The sequence below is a fragment of the Tachypleus tridentatus genome, chromosome 10 (assembly GCF_004210375.1).
Source record: "Tachypleus tridentatus isolate NWPU-2018 chromosome 10, ASM421037v1, whole genome shotgun sequence".
NCBI classification, from domain to species: domain Eukaryota; kingdom Metazoa; phylum Arthropoda; class Merostomata; order Xiphosura; family Limulidae; genus Tachypleus; species Tachypleus tridentatus.
This window is the reverse complement of record NC_134834.1, coordinates 185340381-185365429: the sequence shown is the minus strand read 5'-3', so window position 1 is coordinate 185365429 and position 25049 is coordinate 185340381. Positions and strand designations below refer to the sequence as shown.

Below are 25049 nucleotides of genomic sequence, written 5' to 3'. Positions count from 1 at the left end.
CACGCCACATTGCGTATGTTTTGATCACTTGCAATAAGTTACGTAAAGGAAAACGTATTCACAAAGTACGTACCAAAGTAATAAGAGTAAAAAAATATTCCTTGGGAGTTAAGTTTCATTAACCATCATGTAAAAAGAAAGGACAAAGTCGTTGTTGAGTTTCGCTTTAAACTACACGTTCCTAACTTAGGAGTAACAGACCCAGGGGCGTAGATTTTTTACACCCGATGGAAGGGGATGATTTTTGCAACCACTTATGTGGACTGTTCAATTTGCAAATTGGTGATATCTGATTACGTGAACCTGAAAGCTGTAAACATGCAGTCACAGAGTAATCTTGTTGCCACGACACTTGCATGTATACTTAGGCCTACTGACTGATACCTACGAAGTTACGAACTATAACTTTGATCGAAAAGCTTAGAAGCACGCCTATATTAAAGATGTACATTTCGGCAACTGAAAAAGCCTACATCTAGGCCTAATTATGTAATTCGATTGGTAAGAACACGAGAATCACAAGAACAAACACACAATTTGTAGGCCTGTGATGCAATAAAACAATTCAACAGACCAAACTGTAGGGGGGGATGATTGTATTCACCATATCCCCCACCTAAAATGAAGGAGGGGATGTATACCCCCATACCCCTAGGATCTACGCTCCTGAACAGACCTGAAAAATGAAATTCGAACAGAACAAGAAAAACACAAACAATAAATTTCATTGTTCTACGTTAGAAATATTTTATTTTCTAATCAGTAATTTAAAAGATAATTTAATATTAACTACGATGTAGATAAGATAGTTAATTATCAGACATATTACATGAGAAAAATATCCTATTAGTTTCTGCTCCACACACTTCGACAAATAGCTATAATAGATCAAAATAAGTGTAACGAAAACCACATAATTACATTAAAAGTGGACGGTGTCAATAAGAACAATGAACAATATTTATAGCATAGTAAAAAGTGCAATCTATGTTTAAAGCGAGTTAAGCCTACGAAGCGTTTATTAACAGTATGTTCTTAGCTGTGGTGTAGCGGCTCACAGAATGGCTCAGTTTTTGAAGTATAAACTTTGAACTTATAGCTTCGTCATCTATTGACCTATTTGAGATCCAATTACAAATTTGGACTCAGGAGATCAAACTCTTTCGATCGATGTATTCGGCTATGCCAAAAATCTGATTAATTTACTCTAATACTATCTTAAATAATTTCTAGTGCTGCGGCTATTGAGGATACTTTGTTGTTTTGTTTTTTAGAGCAAAACTATCCAAAAGGCTATCTATCTTTGTCTATCTACCGAGAGGAATTGAGCCTTGGACTTTAGCGTTTTAATAAAGTTTAAGACGGTTTGAAGGGGTAAAGAAAAAATTATTACAGTAATAAATGCATAACGTTTCAGCGTTAAGCACACAATAAAGTTATCTTTGTTACCCAATCAAGCCGTCTTTAAACCTTAAGAGTTTCAAAGTAGAATCCTCGTCATAAATTTGTTAAATTAACGCTGACTCATCACGTGGCACAACAGCAGAACTAATTTCCCAGTTTGATCCACTGAATAAATATTCATAAGTGTTACTTATTATGCATTATATCGTTATTAAATATCAGTCAGTGACAATCTAGTCAAATAATGAATAAACTGGGACAGATCACGTTGCGGACTAGATTCTGTGTTCGCAATCCTGGCTGTGGGTGCGTTATAAAAGTGGTGGTAAAACACCATTATAAACGAGTTGACGGTGGGTGTTATTGACTAGTTAGTTACTTTCTATCGTTTCAAAATTTGGAGCGTCTAGAGCAGTTGCCTTGTAATAGTTTTATAGAAAAATCAACAGACAATAGCATAAATTGATTTGGGGGGGGGGGGGGGGGAGGAATTGATGTTCACATATTTTAAAAAGTAATTATCCTTTCTAAAGGAATTGAGGCTCGATAAAGTTATTCGTGTAACGATAATGCTGTTAGTCTTAATAAATATTTTAATAATATGATTGCAATTCTATAATGTTTTCGAAACGAGTTGTCTCTAAAATTATACGAAAATGGACATAGTTAAAATTGTCCAAATATACTATAACAATTTTTTAAAACTTTTATTACTAAGAAAATATACACAAATATATAAAACAACGCAGGATTCATTGGGTATCAAGTTTTATTTCTTAAACAGACAAATAAGCAATAACTTAGATATGCACCTACGTGCTACTTTGAAACAATGAAATAAGACGTAGTTGGTTTAAAATTCGTACATTGTTGGTTTAGTTATGGCACATTTATCAAATACTTCACGTGAAACAAAATAGATTATTATACAAGTTAAAATGTGCATGGTAGCAACCGTTGGAATACAGATATACAAAAACAATAAAATACACATACCTAAGACAGTAAACACTTTAAAGAAGATACTCAGAAATAACTGTTTCTGTTGTAAAAATTAAATTTGCGATTAATATTTGAGTTTCGAAGAAAATTTATTCTAGCTGATAAAATTTTAACAAAAATGATGGAGGCGCATAGCAACTGTGCAGAAATATTTTGATAATTTACCCATGCGCATGCCTAGTATCAGTAATATTAATATATCAACTAAAGTAGAGAAAAATATTCTTAGGCCTAATATCATGAATAAAAATGATACTAGACTGTACATGTAGCATACAAATATTTATACTCTAACAATGGGCAAAATAATTATCAAACGACCACAGAACGATTAATTTTTTTGAAATTAAAATTTTGCAAAATTAATGATTCTTCTAAAAATAAAAACACTTTCGGAAGTTAATGACTTACTGATAACCAAAGTTTGACGCTAGTTTTAAAAGTGAAACATAAATATTAAAACTTTAGTTATCATAAAGAATGACCATTTGTTCCATCGCAGAATACTGAATCTAGCACTTAAACAAAAATTGAGTACTTTTATAAGTACTTTGTGTAAAAGATTGTAAAACTATATAACAATATGTTTAAAAAAGAAGCTAAAGAGAACTACATGTTTTGAGTAAAGTTAATTTCATTCATTGTGCCTAAAACAAGCGTTTAATAAAGTTCTACCGTTATAGTAAAGGATTTCGATTTTTATGTGTTTTTTTTTTTTAAAAAAGTTTCTTAAGCCTGTGAAAAATGTTATGTAAGAATAAAAACGTTAGGACCTACTCAACGCAGTCCGAATGTTATGGACCATTACTGTGTGAAAATAATTTTTACCTGGTCTTCCTTCACACATTCTAAATATTATTTTGAATTTAGAATAAGGTGTGAAATTCCCAAAAGGAAAACTCAGGAAAATGTGGTTGAGTCCTGCCATCACTATGAGAAAGCTTATGATTTTATATTAATTAGTATCATTTATGTTAACCTTAAAACTAACTTTACAAATTCGCACTCTACTAGTCAATTAGATTTTAAACAAAAGACACAAAATAAATATGTTTTTGGACTTGTTCGCCGAAATTAGAAACATTTGGAACAAATAAAATTTGCCACCATTTTAATAGGGAGAAACACACTAAAAACCACCATCTACAAAATACATAAAGATGCTTTTTAAGAGACAACATTTTATGAACTTTTATTATTTATATATTTTTTGACCAAACAAACAATCACAATTATTAATTATTTTAACAAGTGAAAAAAAAGGTTTAAAATTTGTTTATGTTATCAAAACCAGTCATTTACTTGATTTTAACTTTTCTTATTTTCGTGTTCATATACCAATATTCACCTCAGTAAAAAAATAATAATTAAAATCATACATTTATTAGCATATCAAGAAAGTGGTTTTGAAGGGACTATATAGCGCCATCATGTGACGCACACGAAAACTACCGCGTCTGCTCCAGATTTCCTTTGTTGAATGTGAACATACCACATAAACTATTACTTGCGGAAAGCATTTCTTGATCGATCGTCACCTACTGGAAATGTTACGAACTATCTGATAATAACACGAAACACTTTACATAAAATCAAAATACTGTTTGATTAACTTATTACTTTTTTGTTACAATCAGTGAATGTTTTATTTTACAGCATAGCTGCCACAAAAAATGCACAAGAATTATTGTAAACATCTTCGTTTTTTGTGTCAATGTAGTCTACCAATAAACCGTTTGGTTCAGCTTGCATCATCTAAGAAAATATTACACAAATTTGGAAGTATACTTTCTAAAGGAAAATATAAGTGATTAAATTACAAAAGTAAGTCCCAAAGTTTACTATCCGAACTTACCATTTCCAGTTTTTGAGATATTCTCTAATTTACTAGTCTTTCCTTACAAAACAGCTTTATGTTTAATTACAAACTTGAGCAAATTATTACATACACTATTTTCTTCTAGTGCATAACAAATGACAATTGGTGTCGCTCTATCACTGCTGTATCAGTGAAAACGTTTAATCAAACATGCAGTTACTTCTCATTAACAAAACGTATTTTAAGGTAGATTAAATTAAACCACAAATGTGTTAAAATTTTAAAGTAGTGGCAAGAACTTGTCATTTTCAATAATCTTAGCTTCGATGGTGAATTTAAGCTAACCAGATGATAATTAAAATGCATAACAGGTATGACTGAAGTTAAATAATCCAATTTACCATGCTGTTACATCGAAATAATATTTTTATATCAAACCTTGAGGACCAATGACTTACATTATTTTCTTTCTTTCTTTTCCTTTTTTACATTAGTATGCTACTTTGTTCGAATCAAAGAAGCTCAATAAAAACATCGAAGTCAGATCTCACCATCCATAAATCGTGGCTTGTATACGTTTCACTTAGACAAGCAAAAACATATCCTCATAAGTTGTTTATAACTCTATGGTTGGATATAACAAGAATGCCCAGGTTTTCCATAGACTAGTACTCATTGGACTTAGAAGTGTTTACCGGAGAAAACACAGCAGAAAAGTGTTAAGTTTTATTTTCCTTCTTGTGTGTCGTTTAGTTATCAAATATGGCACTTAAAATAAAGTAAGCACTTGTAGGAAAAACTGAAACAATTCCTTCAGTAACAAAAATATGCTCACGTTATAAAACAGAAAGCGTAAGTGACATTTTGTGGCTTGATTAGGGTTAAAGCGTTCATACAGTTGAATCTCTACTAGCGATGCCGATAACTTTACAACTCGTACACTTTCGGTAATGTTTTACTGAATATGAGAAGTCTCATTCTGTACTTTTCTATTTTGGTTTTACCATTTGAAGATAAATGGACTTCACAAAAGTGCATAACTTAATAACTGTCTTCTCAAAGATTTTCTCAACTTTTGGAATCGAACTTTGGAAATCTTATTCTAATCTTTCAATAAATCTATAAATGGGTGAGGCCTATGTCGATTAGGTTTCATCCATGTGGAGATGTTCGCTAGATAGTTAGAAATACAAAAATATATAAAAATATACATTAAATTAGGATCAGTAGAATTGTTATTGTCGGCCCTTGTTGTTAACTTGATTTCATAACGAATAGTGTAGTGGTAATAGCACGAAAATACGTTGGGGATATCCTATCTATTAGACAATATCCAATCACTGTTGATAAAATAACCAGCTATCATGTAAATTCAGTTAAAGATAGAGACATGAGTGCTTATACCGACAACGTCTCAACTCTTACCGCCTTTCACTGCCTACAGTTATTTGTGGGAATGCAGTAAGCCTTAGAGTTTTTAAAAAAAAAATGAATCAACCCCAAAATTTCTACTACATGCATATTAATTAATAAAGATTTGAAGGACTTAATCAGAGTGCTTAATGATTAGTTCGATAACTTGTAAATACGGAAACAACTATTCCAAATTTTAAATTCAGTGTAAAAATATACTTCACTTCTGTATCTATGATAGTTATTTTACTTTCAACTAACGAGTTAGTAAACAAACAGTGGCTATTCCAATGGAAGAGAATCTCTGTTCAAACATGGCCAGTCTGTATCTGTTCTTTTATGAAAACTCACTTCCGAAACTGATTAAATCCTAATTTATACCTAATACCTTACGTTGCATAAATTATTTAATTTTAACTCTAATGTCATATATCCAACAGAACTTGCAGTAGTAAGAAGCAATATTAATAATCTTCATACTAATTATTTAGATTTAGATATTAATTTTACAGAGGGCAGAGCAAAGAAGTGAATTTTAGTTTCCTGTCCTTTGTCTGCGCACCTTAAATAGTATTGTTCTGTGTATAATGTTAAAAGGTATTATTATATTTCAGTTTAAAAGTTTTTGATAGTCTGTAGCGATAGTAATTCTGTTATAGATTTTTTTGTTATTCATGAATAAACTGAAAGGTAATAAATATAAAGAGTGTCAATTAAATAAATTCATTAAACTTTTTATAATAAATTTGAAATATTAAAAAATAACCCTCTAGATTATGGAAAATTCCTTATGAAAAAGTTAGAGGTCGCTAGTTACTTAGATTTAGAAATATCTACCGCTGAAAATATAATTTTATTCCGTATACTGGGAAGAAAGGTTACCTATAAGCAGGTGGAATTTTTGTCGTCTTTCCAGTGTTTTAATAGAATAGATCAAGAAAAGATGTGTAAAAAGTCCGCTCCATACCCTTAATTAGTTTTCTACGATAGCTGACGAGTTTATCATTACCGTTTGAATATCGTCTGATAGATAGGATATCTCCAACGAATTTGGATGCTGTTTCCACAGGTATATCTGTTACGATTATACGTTAACAACTTGGACCAACAATGATAGTGCTTATTTTATATTAAGTTTATTATTAAACTATATAAATGCTGACATAATCACCTATTACCAATTAATGGAACTAATGATATTATAGCTATTTATTTATTTACACGCATACACGTAAATATAAATGTGCACGTATGTGTGTGTGTATATATATATATTAGTGAAAATAAATATATTTTAATGAAGTTAAATAGTAAAATAAGTAAAATCACAAGGAAGAACTGTGTTAAAAACGGCAAATCCAAACCTCTGACTAATTATATTAGTTTGTTATAACTTAAGAGCAAGCCGAAACAAAAACAATTTAAACAAAAAACGCTGCATCAGCTGATACGATCTCAGGTTACAAGCTACAATGTGTGATTATATAATGTACCCTAGGTTTTAGAGGTAATTGCGGTAGTAGGACCCGCATTGCTGTGGGGATACACCGTCTACCACTCTTAACCTCTATTCGCCAGTCTCACATAAGAAATAAAGAGTAGCAATAGATATAGAATTATAAATAGATATTACGAGAGCGAAATGTGGGTGCTCAAGCCCACAACATACCACATCTATATCGCCCCTCATTAAGGTAATTTAAGAACTTGGCATTACTTTATGCAGATGTACATCTTGAGCCGCATTTAAAAGTACGACAGTCACACTAAACTGTCACTTTACTGAAGGCGTGTTAATTAGTGTCTTTACCATATTGGGGCAGGAATGCTAACTTCAAAGGTAAGTTTTATCTTACTTCTGGTTAGTCTTCTGGTATTGATAGCTATGATGGGTAAAGCCCAAAGAAGTAAAGCAGAGCCTCTAGGATTCAGGTAAGGGGAAGGCAGAAGCTGTTACCAAAAGGAACTTGTCTGGCTCTTTCAGCCGAATAAAGGAGTTGTCACTTTATCATGTTCCCACAGCTGCACGTGCTCAGTGTGGTTAATAGCATCTTCTCTCGAATCTTAGACTCTCAGATTCGCAGTCTCACATATTAATTAATAATCCACTCTCGACCTGTTAGTGAGAAAAAATAAACACTTTCTACCCGTCATGACCCTACTAGTAAAAGTCAATACGTCATTTTGTATTCTAGTTGTTGGACTAAGATATTACCGAACTCGCTTTGCATTTTAAACTGTATGCGCGTTATAAAGGTGGCAGCCATCTGTGACAGGACTATTATCAACAGGCGTTTCTCGCCCCAAATCTTTGGTCAATAATTCAAAAACACAAACGATTGTTCTCGAAACTTCTTTTGGGTTGGGCGTGGCTGTTGATTAGCATGCCAGACTGTGAAGTTGAGGGTACGTTATAAGTTCGACAGTCAGATTATACTAGTCGATTCGAGTGATTCACAGTTGGCGGTGGGTACTTTTGACTAGTTACCTGCTGTATAGTATATCAGTGAATAATTACGGACCACTAACGGGGTCATAAAATGTGTAGTTTTGCGTAGATATCCGAAACAATCCTGAATCATAAGTGGCTCTTACCTGGCATTTTGTCTATATGCCGCATGAGGTGCCTTTTTACGTTGAAAACTACAATTCCGCAAAGAGATATCGATTTTCAGTATATTCTATTATTCATAGCTTCCTATATGGAGCCTGTTTAGTTCTTTAAAAGTTAACAAGAGAAAGGTCCCTTTAAAAGTGTAATCCATGCTTTTAAAATACAGTTCTGCCTATTTTTATTCATGCCTGCACACATGCATAAGAAGTCGTAATATTCAAACCTTTTTTCGTTTCTGTACAATCCAACCATTCTGATATTGAAATTTTACTGTCGTTGTTTCCAAATTTATCACAAAATCTCAAGAAGTTACCCCAACACTTCGTCAGTCCCTTACGAGCTGTACGAGACTTCCGGAAAAGTTTCCACTGACGTTTAAATTCTTTTTCTTCTCTTCCTTTCCTGTCTATCATCTGATGAAATAAAAAAAAACTATTTAAATGCCACAAGGTTTGTATTGAACGTTATATCCGAAGCCAAATTCAACAAAACCGGAAAAATAGAGCAATAAAATATTCTAATTAAATCGGTGATTTAAAAATTATTTGAAATATTCCAATCGTTTCTCTTCTTTTGGTCGACAGATGGGGCGCTCGAACGTTGTTTAAAGGAAAATTGACACGCTACAAGAACGAATACGAAAATTAACACGCGATCTTGGTTATTTAAATCTTATGTACATTTTATGATGTGTTTAAATAAGTTGTGGAAAATAAATACGCAGAAATATGTTACATTCTTTACCAATAACCTTAAACTGAGCCAAGTCAGGTGTAATGCAAACGCCTTGAAGCAGAGAAACCATTTTAAAATTACGAGGGAACTTGTTTTTAAACAATCTATGGACGTCTCTGCACTGCTACAATTTATTTTTGCTCTATCGGCTTACCATTGGAACTTCCGGGAGATCTTATCTGTTAAACATCACCTTCCTTGGGCAGACAGCATAATAGATTGTTATATACAAAAAATAAAAAACTGAACTTAAGTTAAAAAAACAAACAAACTAGGAACACTTCAAGCGTTCACTATTAGTGTAGATAGTAAGTGTACTGAAAAGTAGGGTTACTGCTGTAGGTCTGGCATGACGTTCTGGTTAGGGCGCTGATCTAACAATCTGTGGATCACGGGTTTGAGCCCCGTCATAAAACATGATTACCTTTTTAGCACTCTTGGCATTGTAATGTAATGGTAAATCTCATTTTTACTGACAAAAAGTAACTCAAGAGTCGGTGGTGGATAGTGATGACTAGCTGCTGCTGTTTTCACTTTATATTATCACTTCTAAATTAGGACGGCTAGTACAGACAGCTCTAAAGTAGTTTTGTGCTGAATTCGACAAAATAAATATACAAACAAACGAGCTACTACTGGGGATATACGAAGATGATTTAATATGTTCAAACCAAGCTGATTCAATGATTATTATAAAATAACACAATATCGTGTGCAGTAGTTAGAAAACTACAGTAAACAGAACAAACTATCAGATGTCTTGGTGAAACTAGTTTCGACACACTCGCGTGTCTTTTTTTTAGTCTTCCTTGTCTTATGACGGTTTGTTCAAGTAAATATGTTTACAAAACAAACTATTTAATTCACTCCTTTCCTGTGGCCCAGAGAGTCAGCGGCATGTTTACGAACTTACTATTAGTCAGTTTCGATTCCTAACGGTAGACCAAGCGAAGCAGAGATAACTCATTCTGTAACTTTTTGCTGACAAAACCCAACAGTCCCTCACACCCTTCCACGACTATGTACAAATGACCATTCAACATCGGATACAATTCACAGTACTTTCTATAAAGGTAGTGTCTTAGCTAGTTTAATGTTTCTACTAATAAGCTATTTTGTGTGTTAAACTCAAATCTCTACTTCTCATTCCATATCGCGCAAATAAACTAAAATATTAAATTTCCCACTAACTTATTCATCTTTTTTTTAACGTTAGACACCAGTCTTCTAAAAACACTGATTGCACAGTAGTTGAATATTTATTTTATACAAAAGTTCTTTCTATAGTTTCCATAATTATTTAAAAACAAATAAAAAGATAACTGCCGGTACTGCAGACGTTTTTAGTCGCGGCACATCGGCTCATAGGATGGCTAATTTTTTTTCAAGTACATTGTTTTTTGTTTTTTTAATTTCGCGTAAAGCTACTCGAGGGCTATCTGCGCTAGTCGTCCCTAATTTTGCAGTGCAAGACTAGAGGAAAGGCAGCTAGTCATCACCAACCACCGCCAACTCTTGAGCTACTCTTTTACCAACGAATAGTGTGATTGATCGAAACATTATAACACTCCCACCGCTGAAAGGAGGACCATAAGATTACGAGTCGCACGCCTTAACCCACCTGGCCATGCCGGGCCGTTTTTAAGTACAAACTTTTAGCTCATAGCTTCGTCATCTCTTGACCGACTTGAGAATTAATCACAGTTTTGGTCTCAGGAGGTCAAACCCTTTCGATTGATTCATTTAACCACGCCCATGACATTATAGATTAATTTATTCTAATCCTGCCTTAAGGAATTTCATTGCGAGTTTAGGCTGATAGTGATTTTGAGGAATAATAAATCAAATAAGATACATGTGTGCCCCATGCTTGGTGTTGCTAACACACAAAATTATATCTTAAGAAAGAGTTTGGTGAATTAATTTACTCTAAACGTTTCTTCCAATACTAGAACTCAAGTGACTTATAGAACGATAAATATAAGTGGTTTTTATCACGTTTATTAGGCCTACTGAATATTAAGCTATTTACTTATATTATTAATTTTGCAAAGTAGATGAAGTATTGTTCCAAACTAGCGCCTGTATTGTTTTCATTTTTATAGCACTTAGTAACGGTTATATAATATAGGCCTAAGTCCGAAATTAGTCGTATAATGTGTGTGTGTGTGTTTGTGTGTGTGAGAGAGAGAGAGGTGTTATGGGGTTAAAAAAGTATTTTGTTTATTTTCAATTTGTGTGAAATAAGCACATTTATATCCTATTACGTAATCAGCCATGATGAAATAGCAAAAAATTGTTGTTAGCCAACTTTAATGAAAGATAGATAACTGTCATGCACTGTTATGAACCACAATGGTTTCTTTAATCTTTGTTTTGAATCTCGCGTAAAGCTACTCAAGGGCTATCTGCGTTAGCCGTCCCTAATTTAGCAGTGTAAGACTAGAGGGAAGGCAGCTAGTCATCACCACCCACCGCCAACTCTTGGGTTACTCTTTTACCAACGAATAGTGGGATTGACCATCACATTATAACGCCCCCATGACTGAAAGAGCGAGCGTGTTTGGTGCGACGGGGATTCGAACCCGCGACCCTCGAATTACGAGTCGAACCTCTTAACCCATCTGGCCATGCCGAGCCGGAACCACGATGGTGGTTCATAATAGAGATCGCAAAGAATTGCACAAAAGTTTAATAGAACGTTGAGCCTAAAGCACCTTAAACAGTAAAGATTAAGTCAAAACAACACTTTAAAACGTTTATTATTAACTACTAAGGCTGTGCACATGTAAAAACGCACAAAAAAAGCATGCATGTTAAACATAAATAAATCCGCTCAAATCTTCCTAATTGTTCTTCTAAGTATTATTTTACTAGCCTACAACTAAAACAGCTTGCTATATTGCTCTAAGCCTTTTCTATAATAAGGTATTGCGAAGACTGTAGGAGTATTCAAAAGTCGGTTTGTTTCCTCTAAGGTTTACATTAGGGGAAGTACCCGACTTCGTTCTGGTTACTATATTGATATATAGTAACTGACTGTGCTTTGTGTGTATTCTGAGACAATTTTAGCATAAAAGTACAATCTATACACTTTTGTTGCTAAGCAACACGACATGAAATTCATTGTTGGAATACATTGTTATCAAAACGCATTGGCTTTTCTATATATTAGAAGTTGGTGCATAGGGAATTACTTCTGTGTGGTTTTCACTTGTTTGCCTCATTAAAAAGTTTTGTACGCGCTTGTCTGTCTCTCTGTCTATAAGTTTGTTTGTAATATAAGTAACCACTTCTTTTCTAAATTATATCATTAAAAACGTGTGTGTGCGCGCGCACGTGGTTAAGTAATACTACCTAGGTACACACTCTCGGGGTGTTCTTAATCTGTATGGATAATTTCAGGTTTCTAGGTTATTTCTTCTTTACATTATTGTGACCAGACACATACACACCGTTTTATTGTTATAGATAAGCTAAAAATATTTTACTGTGAACAATGTTATTTGTACCACTTCAAATTTGCTTTCTTTAAAATATCTGATCTTCCTTTAAAACAGCTTTATATATCGAATGAAACAAGAATTACCAGTCAACAACAAATCAACACTAGATGCTTCGTACACTATAAAATTGGTGTCTGTTATGTATCAGTTGGAGGAGTACAAAAAAGTACAAATAATATTAACTTCTATTACACACATTCGTAGAATAATTCCTTTAAGAGACGAAGGCTTACTTAAAGCAATGTTGTAAACGTATATGTTTTATTTGAAAAGGTTGCTTTTCTACTAGTAAAATTTTATACGCATTTAATGTGGGTTGTGTCTCAGTCCAGGCATACATTTGTCAATCTCTGTGCATTATTAATACAGAATTTAGTTACACAGAAACTATAAATACACACTTGTCTCAAAGTCCTCATTACAATCTCTAGTTGTAGCTTAACATTTTACATCTCAAACTAATCTGATCAAATAGTCAATAGTTACAGTAAATCATCATGAACTGTATCAGCTAGCTACTAGCTATATTTATTACTATTACAATATATAAGGTTAGTTACTATGTCAAGTAATCTTTTGCCAATAGTTGAACATAAAAATCTACCAAATAAGATAAATAAAAAATTGGAACCATAAAAATCTGGAAATATGGATCGTAAAGAAAGTAAAATATAAAATAAGAAGATACTGTAGACATTATTTACCCAAACTATAAATCCTTATTTTGACTTCACAAAATGTAATTCTAGATAACAGTATGGAGTCGGCCCGGCATGGCCAAGCGCGTTAAGGAGTGCGACTCGTAATCTGAGGGTCGCGGGTTCGCATCCCCGTCGCGCTAAACATGCTCGCCCTTTCAGCCGTGGGTCAATCCCACTATTCGTTGGTAAAAGAGTAGCCCAAGAGTTGGCGGTGGGTGGTGATGACTAGCTGCCTTCCCTCTAGTCTTACACTGCAAAATTAGGGACGGCTAGCACAGATAGCCCTCGAGTAGCTTTGTCCGAAATTCAAAAACAAACAAACAGTATGGAGCCAAAATAGAGGTTTGTGGTTTGAGTAAATAATGTCTAAAGTATCTCCAGCTTTGTTTCCTTAATCTCTTTTTATTTTTAAATCTCTATTTGCAGGTTACTACTTCATTTCCTTTATTTATCTTGTTTGTAGTGTTAGTGAGATTTGCTCTTCACGTAAGTTGAGGGGGAGAATAATAAGTTTTTTTTGTTTTTTTTATCAAGGAGGGCACTTTACATTTGAATGACACATAAACAAAATAATTAACTTCAGCTTATCTAACTTCTTGTATATAAGATGGACATATATTTAAAAACAAATAATGTTACTAATTGTTGTTGATTCAAACCTGATTGTTACTTAGATCCAACTGGTTGAACTTCCACCTTGCTACTTGCAATCTGGTTGGTTTACCTGTCATGCTAGAACCAGGAAAAAATTGAACCATTTAGTTCAAGGCAACTTTAGTGAGCATCAGTGATTTAAAGAGGTGCCATATTGTAAACTTCACTCAAACTGTTACTCTTTATGTAAAATAATTTCACGATGTAAGAGCAGGCCATGTTAAACTAGTCTTCAAAGTAATGTCAGATAACAACACAATTTTATCATAAAACAATATAATGTATCAAATATCAAACAAGGCTTGATCCAACGTTTATACCAAAATAGTTAACCAAATAAGACTTAATCCAAAGTTCACCATATAACTAACTACATGACTCACGAAATAAGATTTTACCCTGAGGTTCATCACATAACTGTACAACTTACGAAAAAAGACTTTACCCTTGGGTTCATCGTATAACTATTTGATTTACAAAACAAGACTTTGCCCTGAGATTCATCATATGTCAGTAACACCTAGCAAGAGTTGAACTAGTGATTTTATATAGCACTACATTAGATGTTCTGTGACGTAGAATGACTTACCATATAAGAATTTAGACAAAGGTTTGTGATACGGTGTTTCTCGCTACATGAGAGTTTAAAACAGTACTGTGATGTGACTCGTTACAAAAGAATTTGAACAATGTTTCATCTGCGGACCTCACCGTTTCTACAACACCACGATTCCTTTCGACGTTATGAATTCAACATACCTAAATTATATTTACATGAATCAAACAAGTTGTAAGGAACCTTTGTTTTCTCACAATATGAATGTATTAACGTGGTCTCTTGAGTTCGATATAACAATCGAAACCTTCAATATTCATTGTTGTCATGTTTATTTTTTAAAAAAATACTTTTCAACACTTTCCGTTGAATGCACTAAATATGGGACCAAAAGTTAGAAGCCTGAGATCAGGGGATTACAAACAGCAATATTGTTAAAAGTGATTTTTTTTAATGAAACCTCACCCTGCATTAGGCTACCCTGTCGACTTACTACAGTGAAAGTATTTGTTACTACAGTTGTCCTTGATAAAACTAGTTTATATACTACTTTGTCGACTTACTACAGTGAAGGTGTGTTTGTTACTACAGTTGTCCTTGATAAAACTAGTTTATATACTACTTTGTCGACCTACTACAGTGAAGGTGTGTTTGTTACTACAACTGTTCTTGATAAAACTAGTTTATATACTACTTTGTCGACCTACTACAGTGAAGGTGTGTTTGTTACTACAACTGTTCTTGATAAAACTTGTTTATATACTACTTTGTCGACCTACTACAGTGAAAGTGTGTTTGTTACTACAGTTGTCCTTGATAAAACTAGTTTATATACTACTTTGTCGACCTACTACAGTGAAGGTGTGTTTGTTACTACAACTGTCCTTGATAAAACTAGTTTATGTACTACTTTGTCGACTTATTACAGTGACGATGTGTTTGTTACTACAGTTGTCCTTGATAAAACTAGTTTATATACTACTTTGTCGACCTAATACAGTGAAGGTGTGTTTGTTACTACAACTGTCCTTGATAAAACTTGTTTATATACTACTTTGTCGACCTACTACAGTGAAGGTGTGTTTGTTACTACAGTTGTCCTTGATAAAACTAGTTTATATACTACTTTGTCGACCTACTACAGTGAAGGTGTGTTTGTTACTACAGTTGTCCTTGATAAAACTAGTTTATATACTACTTTGTCGACCTACTACAGTGAAGGTGTGTTTGTTACTACAGTTGTCCTTGATAAAACTAGTTTATATACTACATTGTCGACCTACTACAGTGAAGGTGTGTTTGTTACTACAATTGTCCTTGATAAAACTTGTTTATATACTACTTTGTCGACCTACTACAGTGAAGGTGTGTTTGTTACTACAGTTGTCCTTGATAAAACTAGTTTATATACTACTTTGTCGACCTACTACAGTGAAGGTGTGTTTGTTACTACAACTGTCCTTGATAAAACTAGTTTATATACTACTTCGTCGACTTACTACAGTGAAGGTGTGTTTGTTACTACAGTTGTCCTTGATAAAACTAGTTTATGTACTACTTTGTCGACTTACTACAGTGAAGGTGTGTTTGTTACTACAGTTGTCCTTGATAAAACTAGTTTATATACTACTTTGTCGACCTACTACAGTGAAGGTGTGTTTGTTACTACAGTTGTCCTTGATAAAACTAGTTTATATACTACTTTGTCGACCTACTACAGTGAAGGTGTGTTTGTTACTACAGTTGTCCTTGATAAAACTAGTTTATATACTACATTGTCGACCTACTACAGTGAAGGTGTGTTTGTTACTACAGTTGTCCTTGATAAAACTAGTTTATGTACTACTTTGTCGACTTACTACAGTGAAGGTGTGTTTGTTACTACAGTTGTCCTTGATAAAACTAGTTTATATACTACTTTGTCGACCTACTACAGTGAAGGTGTGTTTGTTACTACAGTTGTCCTTGATAAAACTAGTTTATGTACTACTTTGTCGACATACTACAGTGAAGGTGTGTTTGTTACTACAGTTGTCCTTGATAAAACTAGTTTGTGTACTACTTTGTCGACTTACTACAGTGAAAGTGTGTTTGTTACTACAGTTGTCCTTGATAAAACTAGGTTGTGTACTACTTTGTCGACTTACTACAGTGAAAGTGTGTTTGTTACTACAGTTGTCCTTGATAAAACTAGTTTATATACTACTTTGTCGACTTACTACAGTGAAAGTGTGTTTGTTACTACAGTTCTCCTTGATAAAACTAGTTTATATACTACTTTGTCGACTTACTACAGTGAAAGTGTGTTTGTTACTACAGTTGTCTTTGATAAAACTAGTTTATATACTACTTTGTCGACTTACTACAGTGAAGGTGTGTTTGTTACTACAGTTGTCCTTGATAAAACAACGTACTATGTCTCTCATCTTAGAATGTTTAAAGTATGTTTATTACTACAAAGATAGAACAAGTTCACTAAAGTGATAGGAAAGCTGAAAGTTTTCTTTATTTATACGACTTACCTATGTGACTGGTTAACGTTATTCATTTTGAGTGATTTCTTATTACTTTCACTCGCTCTGAGACTGACTTCTCATTAAACTGACTCATATTAGTAACTCGTTCATTTTTAATTATTCACCTGAGTGGGTTGGTTCTTATTAACTTCACTCATTTGATGAGTCTTTTCTTATTAAATTGACCCATTTTAGTGACTCTTTCTCAATTCCTCACTTTAGTGACTCATTTATTCTTAACTTCATCCACTTTAGTAACTCGTTTCTCGTTAAAGTGACTAACCTTATCGACACGTTTTTTGTAGAATCCAACATTTCTTCTGTGATGAATTCCATAAATTGTGCTAAGAACTTTTGTTTCTTTTTAATTTGACATCCTGAAGAAAAAAAAGTTGAACATTATTATAATTAAGTTATTGTTTATCTGTCCGTTACGTATTCTTCTTATATTAGGTTTAAATTGTATACACTCTTACTTGAATACTATTTAATCTATTCGTTTTTTATAAGATTCAAACAGAAAACTAAACGTTACTTTTAAATTTAATTTTAGTCCTCAAATACAAACAAAGGCTGAATGATGTATAACTCTTTTGTATTGACTCGTATCCAATAAGTTCTATGTATATTTGAATATAATGTGGCACATGTATGCTGTTGCCTTATAAACAAACACAAAGCATTATCCATGATTTTTTGGTTCGTCTTCACCTATATATGATATGCTGAACTAACACTTTGTATAGGCTATGTAATGTCAGTAAAAACTTTTAGTCGCGGCACATCGGCTTATAGGATGGCTTATGTCTTTTTCTAGTGCATTGTTTTTTGTTTTTGTTTAATTTCACGTAAAGCTACTCGAGGGCTATCTGCGCTAGCCGTCCCTAATTTTGCAGTGTAAGACTAGAGAGAAGGCAGCTAGTCATCACCGCCCACCGCCAACTCTTGGGCTACTCTTTTACCAACGAATAGTGGGATTGACCGTAACATTATAACGCCCCCACGGCTGAAAGGGGGAGCATGTTTGGCGCGACGGGGATGCGAACCCGCGACTCTCAGTTTACGAGTCGCACGCCTTAACGCGCTTGGCCGTGCCGGGCCTTGTGCTATGTTTCAAACAAACAGATACTTTTGAAGAAAAGTATCGTATTTTTGTAACGCCAGAAATAAGGTCAGTTTTGAAAGGAAGCAAGACACGAAGAAAGCTTCTCTTGCAGAAAAATAATCGTAGTTAGTCGTCATAGTTTGTTTTATTTTTGTTCACAGATATTAGAAATAGGTAAACCTTAAAATCTCTGTTTGAGTCCCTGGTCAGTACTGGGGAGAACTAGAACCACACCAACATCTGTAGTGAGAAGACAACGTATGCATTACTATTCAGTACACGTCAGAGCTAGAACCTCACTAACATCTTCAGTGAGAAGACATGTTTGAATCCCTGGTCAGTATTGGTCAGAACTAGAACCGTTAGTAGTAGTAACTCTGTTCTAATCTTCCCTTTAGTGCTAGTTTTAATCGTTGCGTTCGATGCCATGGTTTTTTTTTTTTTAATATTAAGCTAAACTAAACAAAACGTAATAATAACATAAACAAAGTCCTGTAACACTAAATCTATTATCATTTTAGTTTCTAATGTGTTAACGTTTTGTGAATGTTGCCAATGATTCATTGTATAACCTGAGAGAAGCAATTTGTAACTTGTTCATATACTTACACTATATGGCGGAAAGTTTGTGGACACCCCTTCTAATTAGTGTACTCGGCTATTTCAGCCACATCCATTGTTAACAGGTGCATAAAATCAAGCATACAACCAGGTAATCTCCATAGACCAACATTGGCAGTAGAATGGCTCGTATTGAAGAGCTCAGTGACTTTCAACGTGGCACTGTCATAGAATGCCACCTTTCCAGTAAGTCAGTTCGTCAAATTTCTGCCCTGCTAGAGCTACCCCGGTCAACTGTAAGTGTTGTTATTGTAAAGTGGAGACGTCTAGGAGCAACAACAGCTCAGCCACGACGCGGTAGACCACACATGTTCACAAAGCGGGACCGCCAAGTGCTGAAGCGCGTCAAAATCACCTGTCTACAGTTACAACACTCACCACCGAGTTCCAAACTGCCTCTGGAAGTAATGTCAGCACAAGAACTGTTCCTTGGGAGCTTCATGAAATGGGTTTCCATTGCCGAGCAGCAACACACAAGCCTAAGATCACCATGCTTAATGCCAAGTATCGGCTGGAGTGGTGTGAAGCACACCGCCATTGGACTTTGGAGCAATGGAAACGCGTTTTTTAGAGTGACGAATCACGCTTCACTATCTGGCAGTCTGACGGTATGGCGGATGCCAGGAAAACGCTATTTGCTTGAATACATAGTGCTAACTGTAAAGTTTTGTGGAGGAGGAATAATAGTCTGGGACTGTTTTTCATAGTTTGGGCAAGGCTATTTCGTTCCAGTAAAGGGAAATCTTAATGATGCAGCATACATTGTCAATCTAGAGAATTGTGTGTTTCCAACTTTGTGGCAACAGTTTGGGGAAGGCCTTTTTGTTTCAGCATGACAATGCCCCCGTGCACAAAGCGAGGTTCATAAAGACATGGTTTGCCGAGGTTGGTGTGGAATAACTTGACTAGCTTGCACAGAGCCCTGACCTCAACTCCATCGAACACCTTTGGGATGAACCGGAACGCCGACTGCGAGACAGGTCCCCTCGCCCGACATCAGTGCACGACCTCACTAATGCTCTTGTGTCTGAATAGAAGCGAATCCCTGCAGCCATGTTCCAAAATCTAGTGAAAAGCCTTCCCAGAAGAGTGGAGGCTGTTATAGCAGCAAAGGGGGACCAACTCTATATTAATGCCCATGGTTTCGGAATGAGATGTTCAAGAAGCATATGTGGGTGTGATGGTCGGGTGTCCACAAACTTTTGGCCATGTAGTATACTTAGAACAACCACAGTTGCTGTTTATTTAAATTTAATGCATGTATTCCACTTAAAAGAACAGTACGTATTCTGTTTATTTAAAAGCCGAAAATATATCATTGTAGAACATTCTTTTTTACTTATCTCAAGAATGTGTCCCCATTTTTAGTTTTAGTAACATAATGGTTTATAGAGCATCGTGAATTACATTAGCATATTTTGACTTCTTAATATAATAATAAATCAGATAGTTATAATGATGTATTTATAATTACGCATTAATAATACCCACAAAACTTGTAACTTCCTACCTTTAAATTTTTTAGCCATTTTTTTTATTTTCTTACATGGTGGCCGACCGCCGTGAGTTGTTGTCCTGGGGACTGGTTTTCCATTTTTGGGGCTAACACACCAGCATATTTCCGGCTTGTCTTTTGGCTTGAAACACTGGATATCTTTGTACAAGCCATTTCGTTTCTTACATCGAGGAATGTAGAAAGTATTATCGAGGTTTTCCTGCGCCCTCTTCCGGGCGCTTCTACAATCTTGAAGCTCTGCAGCCGAGGGAAAATAACATAATGACAATATAAAAAATATGAGGCCAGCACCAACACTCAAACAGTATTGTCAAAATTTAAACAGCGTTTCTAAAAAAACACACACAAAACTGTAAATGTTGTTTCCTGTATATTTCTGTTGTATTTAGTTAGATACTACTACAAAAGTATGGTTTCATGAACTGCTGTTGTTAAAGCCTAACCCAGATTCTGACGTGACAAGGACTGTTCTAAAATGTCTCCTAGCTTAGAACTTTCAGAGTGGCATTCCTTAAAATCAGTCTATACGATGTATTATGTTTTCTGTTGTAAAGCGGTGTTCTCTAATATCAGCTCAGTCAAGGGTTTTTCGCATCATGAGATATTGGGGATATTCAACAAGAATCAATTTATCCAATTGATTCTGAGGGATATAATTTCCCCAAATTCAATTAAATCCGAAGTTTTTACATGATGAGTGTATGTTGTCTAATTAGGTGACCGGTAATTTGACTCACGTAACTTAAAATCCAGTTGAAGTTGCCAGATGTAGAATAACCCATTCCCAAAACAATAAATAGTTGTTGTAGTAATAGTAATAAATTTTGATATAAATTAAGATTTAAGTTCAAGAAAGCATTTTAATTTAAAATATTTAAACTAATTTAAACTCTAAAGAAATAAGAATTATTGAAACATTTAAAGAAAGATCAGTTTGATTTGGGTAACAATAACGACATAAAGTTTTGAACAAACAGCTACAAGTTATTCTTATTAGATATAATATAGATAACAGGGTGAACTTTGTACGAGCAGTAGCTCATAAACTGCATTACTTTCAATAATCTCTATTAAATGTCTTTTTTAATGTTGATTTTTTAAAAATATATTTTATTTTTAATATTCATAACTGTTTTGTTTTACATGAAACTTCTAAGAATCTAATTACCTAGAACTGTCTATTTATATTTTAATAATTTTGTTGTCATTATTTAGTTGTTTGTGTGTCCGTGAAAAGGAAAAACGAATTCAGCGATATTTCCAATCAGGTATCTCCTGACAAGGAACCTTATAGAAATTGCTCTACAAAGGCTTTTATAATTATATTCAAATCGTTAAACAATAAGTGAAAAACAAATAGTTAATTGCTGAGTAACAAACAAATCGTTAAACAATAAATGAAACAAATGTTAGTTCCTGAGTAATAACAATCTTCCAATCCACTATTAAGTCCAAAATGGGTGAATTTATTACAACATATTTAATAATTTCTATTCTTCATTTCCATGCTTTTTCTCAATTAAAAACCAAAATTCTGCCTAAGCAGTTGCTACGCCATCTATTGTGAAACGGTTATTTCGTATGATCTTACCTTCTTCCTTAGGACTTGGATACGAAGTTTTTGTTTCAGGTTGGGATGCGGGATAGTGTGGATCTCTCAAAGGCTTAATCTCGTGGCTGCTTTCTTGATATCGAAACCAAAACTATTATTGTTATGCAGCATGATTTTAAACCTAGTTGTAGTTTGAGTCGGTACTTTTTTTTAACCTTTAGAAAAATACCTTTATTTTCAAATTGTTATACATTTTTAACATAAAAATCCCCGAAAAGTGAAAACTACACATTTTGCAGTAAACAGTAATAACAGAATATTTATTTTGGCTTAGATTTTAAATCATATCCTAACTTTTTAGAGCAAATGGATGCTTGTGATTTTCGATTTATTTCTTTTGTCCGTCATCTTTATGTTAGAGAATGAAAACCAATGTAATTGCTGTCGTGCCACCTGTTTTGAAAACCTGGCATAACAGCTCCTGTATCTCTCTTCTGAATCGATCTTAGCTGAAGAGTTAAACCATTAGCAATTATTATTATATTTATCTTACTGTTTACACGACCTGGAACATAGAAAATGGATACATTTGCCACCCTAACCATTAAAAAAAATACTCTGAGCCATGTCGAACTGATAATAAGGAGGCACGAAAATGTTCTTTATACCACGAGTGCTTGAAGTGCAGTGAGTTAATTCATTTTTTTACTATTCCACTTGACTCTCCATTGATTCGTTTTAACAAAAGACTTGATTTGTTAATTAATGTAGCCAAGTTCCTGAAATAATTACCGCAAAACGTCACAAAGAAAATAAATCAATCTTGAGCTGTTTGGAACAGTTGAGATTCTTATTTGTGGTCTTTAGAACGGTAATAAGATAAAATAAGTATTTTTGTTATATGAGGCTTAATAATGGATATTTCTGTAATATTAGGCTTAATATAGATATTTCTCTAATATTAGGCTTAATATGGATATTTCTCTAATATTAGGCTTAATATGGATATTTCTCTAATATTAGGCTTGACATAAAGGGGATTAGTGTATAATGACATATTTTGTAAATATGGAAACATGTCATAGTTGACAAGAAACTTAGTTCTAATAAAAATAAAGCGAAACGGAAACTTTAGACAAATGTTTGTGAGATGCACATACTTTAAAGGAAATGACAAAACAGTGGTAAATAGTTTTGTCTCAGAACTTCGAGTCAAGTAATTAAAATAAGAAATGGCAACATATTGTTGTCATTTGTCTCTATTACAAAAATTAGCAATCGCGACAATTTAAGATAATGACAACTATAAACGATCTAATATGTTGACAACCTGATGCTATGATGAAATACAAATTACGATGATTTAGGAGAAAATGTTGCTATGATGATTAGATGTTATGGCAATAAAACAACAACAACACACGATCTGATGGTATGATCAGTTGATCATCTGAGAACTTTCTCGAATTTCCCAACACATTACTAGTGTGTAAAATTCACAGTTTTCCATATTTGGAAACTTAGGTTTCTTTAATATGGAAACAGAAAGAGACTGTACACTTTTGTAACTGACAGCTAGCTTCCCTTTGTAATATTTTATACTCTTTTGTAGCCGACAGCTTCCCTTTGTGATATTTTGCACTCTTTTGGAGCTGACAGCTTCCTTTTGTGATATTTTGCACTCTTTTGGAGCTGACAGCTTCCCTTTGTGATATTTTGCACTCTTTTGGAGCTGACAGCTTCCCTTTGTGATATTTTGCACTCTTTTGTAGCTGACAGCTTCCCTTTGTGATATTTTACACTCTTTTGTAGCTGACAGCTTCCCTTTGTGATATTTTACACTGTTTCATAGCTGACAGCTTCCCTTTGTAATATTTTACACTGTTTCATAGCTGACAGCTTCTCTTTGTAATATTTTACACTGTTTCATAGCTGACAGCTTTCCTTTGTAATATTTTACAGTTTCATAGCTGACAGCTTCCCTTTGTAATATTTTACACTGTTTCATAGCTGACAGCTTCCCTTTGTAATATTTTACACTGTTTCATAGCTGACTGCTTCCCTTTGTAATATTTTACACTGGTTCATAGCTGACTGCTTCCCTTTGTAATATTTTACACTGGTTCATAGCTGACTGCTTCCCTTTGTAATATTTTACACTGGTTCATAGCTGACAGCTTCCCTTTGTAATATTTTACACTGTTTCATCGCTGACAGTTTCCCTTTGTAATATTTTACACTGTTTCATAGCTGACAGCTTCACTTTGTAATATTTTACATTGTTTCATAGCTGACAGCTTCTCTTTGTAATATTTTACACTGTTTCATAGCTGACAGCTTCTCTTTGTAATATTTTTAGTATCTGAAGGAGCTCACATGAAAGGAATTTTAACCAACAACAATAACGCTCATATACTTCACTTTAAACCACATGGAACCTGTTATTATTAGTGTTGTTTTTAAGTTTCTTTAGGGTTAAGTAATCTTGATTTTCGAGCCCCTCCGATCTTCCAATTAAATCGTTGTAAAACACCTTTATTTAATTAATTTTCCTTTATGTAACATACAGATTAGTTGGTCCTTTAAGGCTGGAACAGCTGTAAATCTACGGATTTACAACGCTAAAATCAAAGGTTCGATTTTCTTGGGTGGACACAGCAGATAGCCCGATGCAGCTTTGTTATAAGGAACACACATTTAGGGATGTCCTTGTTCACCCACCCAACCTTGAAGTTAGAAATTAAACTCAACCTCATTTCCTGGGAAATTATCGATCCCACTTTTAAGTTCCTGTAAAGTCCACCTCATTCCATAAATCAATCAGTTCGTTAGAAAAAAAATAAAACTGTGTTAACAGGTGCGTAGGCTCTCTTCCAAATCTTAATCATGCGTCCATTCCTAGAGCACAAAGAAATGAGAAGTGTTTGTCTTACCAATTCCAAGTCGGGTACTGCCTAGCGTCAATGTGCTACACTGTAAATCTGAGGTCCCGTGGTTCGCGTCTCGTTGCCGAAGAATATGGCTCCACACTATGAAGCTGTGGGTGCGTTACAAGAGTAATAATCAAATTCAACTACCTGATTAGGGTAAGCTAAGTCGGCATTGCATAGTGATAACTAACCGCCTTCTCTCTCGTGTGTTGGTTGAAAGTCAGGGATGGCTCAAGCCAGTGGCCCTTGTGGCCTTGCGCGACTGTCCGAAACATTAGGATAACCACGAACTTCAGAACAAACACTAGTTTCGGGTGTATTAGTCAGTTTATATAATGTTTATTGTACTCCATTAAATCAGTTAGTTTTGTTACATAAAGTCTAGCACTACTGATGTCTTGGAGG

The 25049-nt window shown here is 34.2% G+C and overlaps 1 protein-coding gene across 4 annotated transcripts in view; it reads right to left on the bottom strand.

Annotated features, from left to right (window-relative positions):
* Positions 1-3128: 3128 nt before the first annotated feature.
* Positions 3129-25049, bottom strand: part of LOC143231110 (SPARC-related modular calcium-binding protein 1-like) — a 63642-nt gene continuing 41721 nt past the window's right edge. For all 4 annotated transcript variants that reach the window (XM_076465708.1, XM_076465709.1, XM_076465711.1 and 1 more), the window contains 6 exons: positions 21754-21846; positions 20157-20399; positions 17204-17297; positions 13854-13926; positions 8476-8665; positions 3129-5398 (listed from right to left, as the gene is read on the bottom strand). In XM_076465708.1, coding sequence (XP_076321823.1) covers positions 5328-5398; positions 8476-8665; positions 13854-13926; positions 17204-17297; positions 20157-20399; positions 21754-21846 — 764 coding nt within the window. In that variant the 3' untranslated portion in view covers positions 3129-5327. The remainder of the gene's footprint in view (positions 5399-8475; positions 8666-13853; positions 13927-17203; positions 17298-20156; positions 20400-21753; positions 21847-25049) is intronic.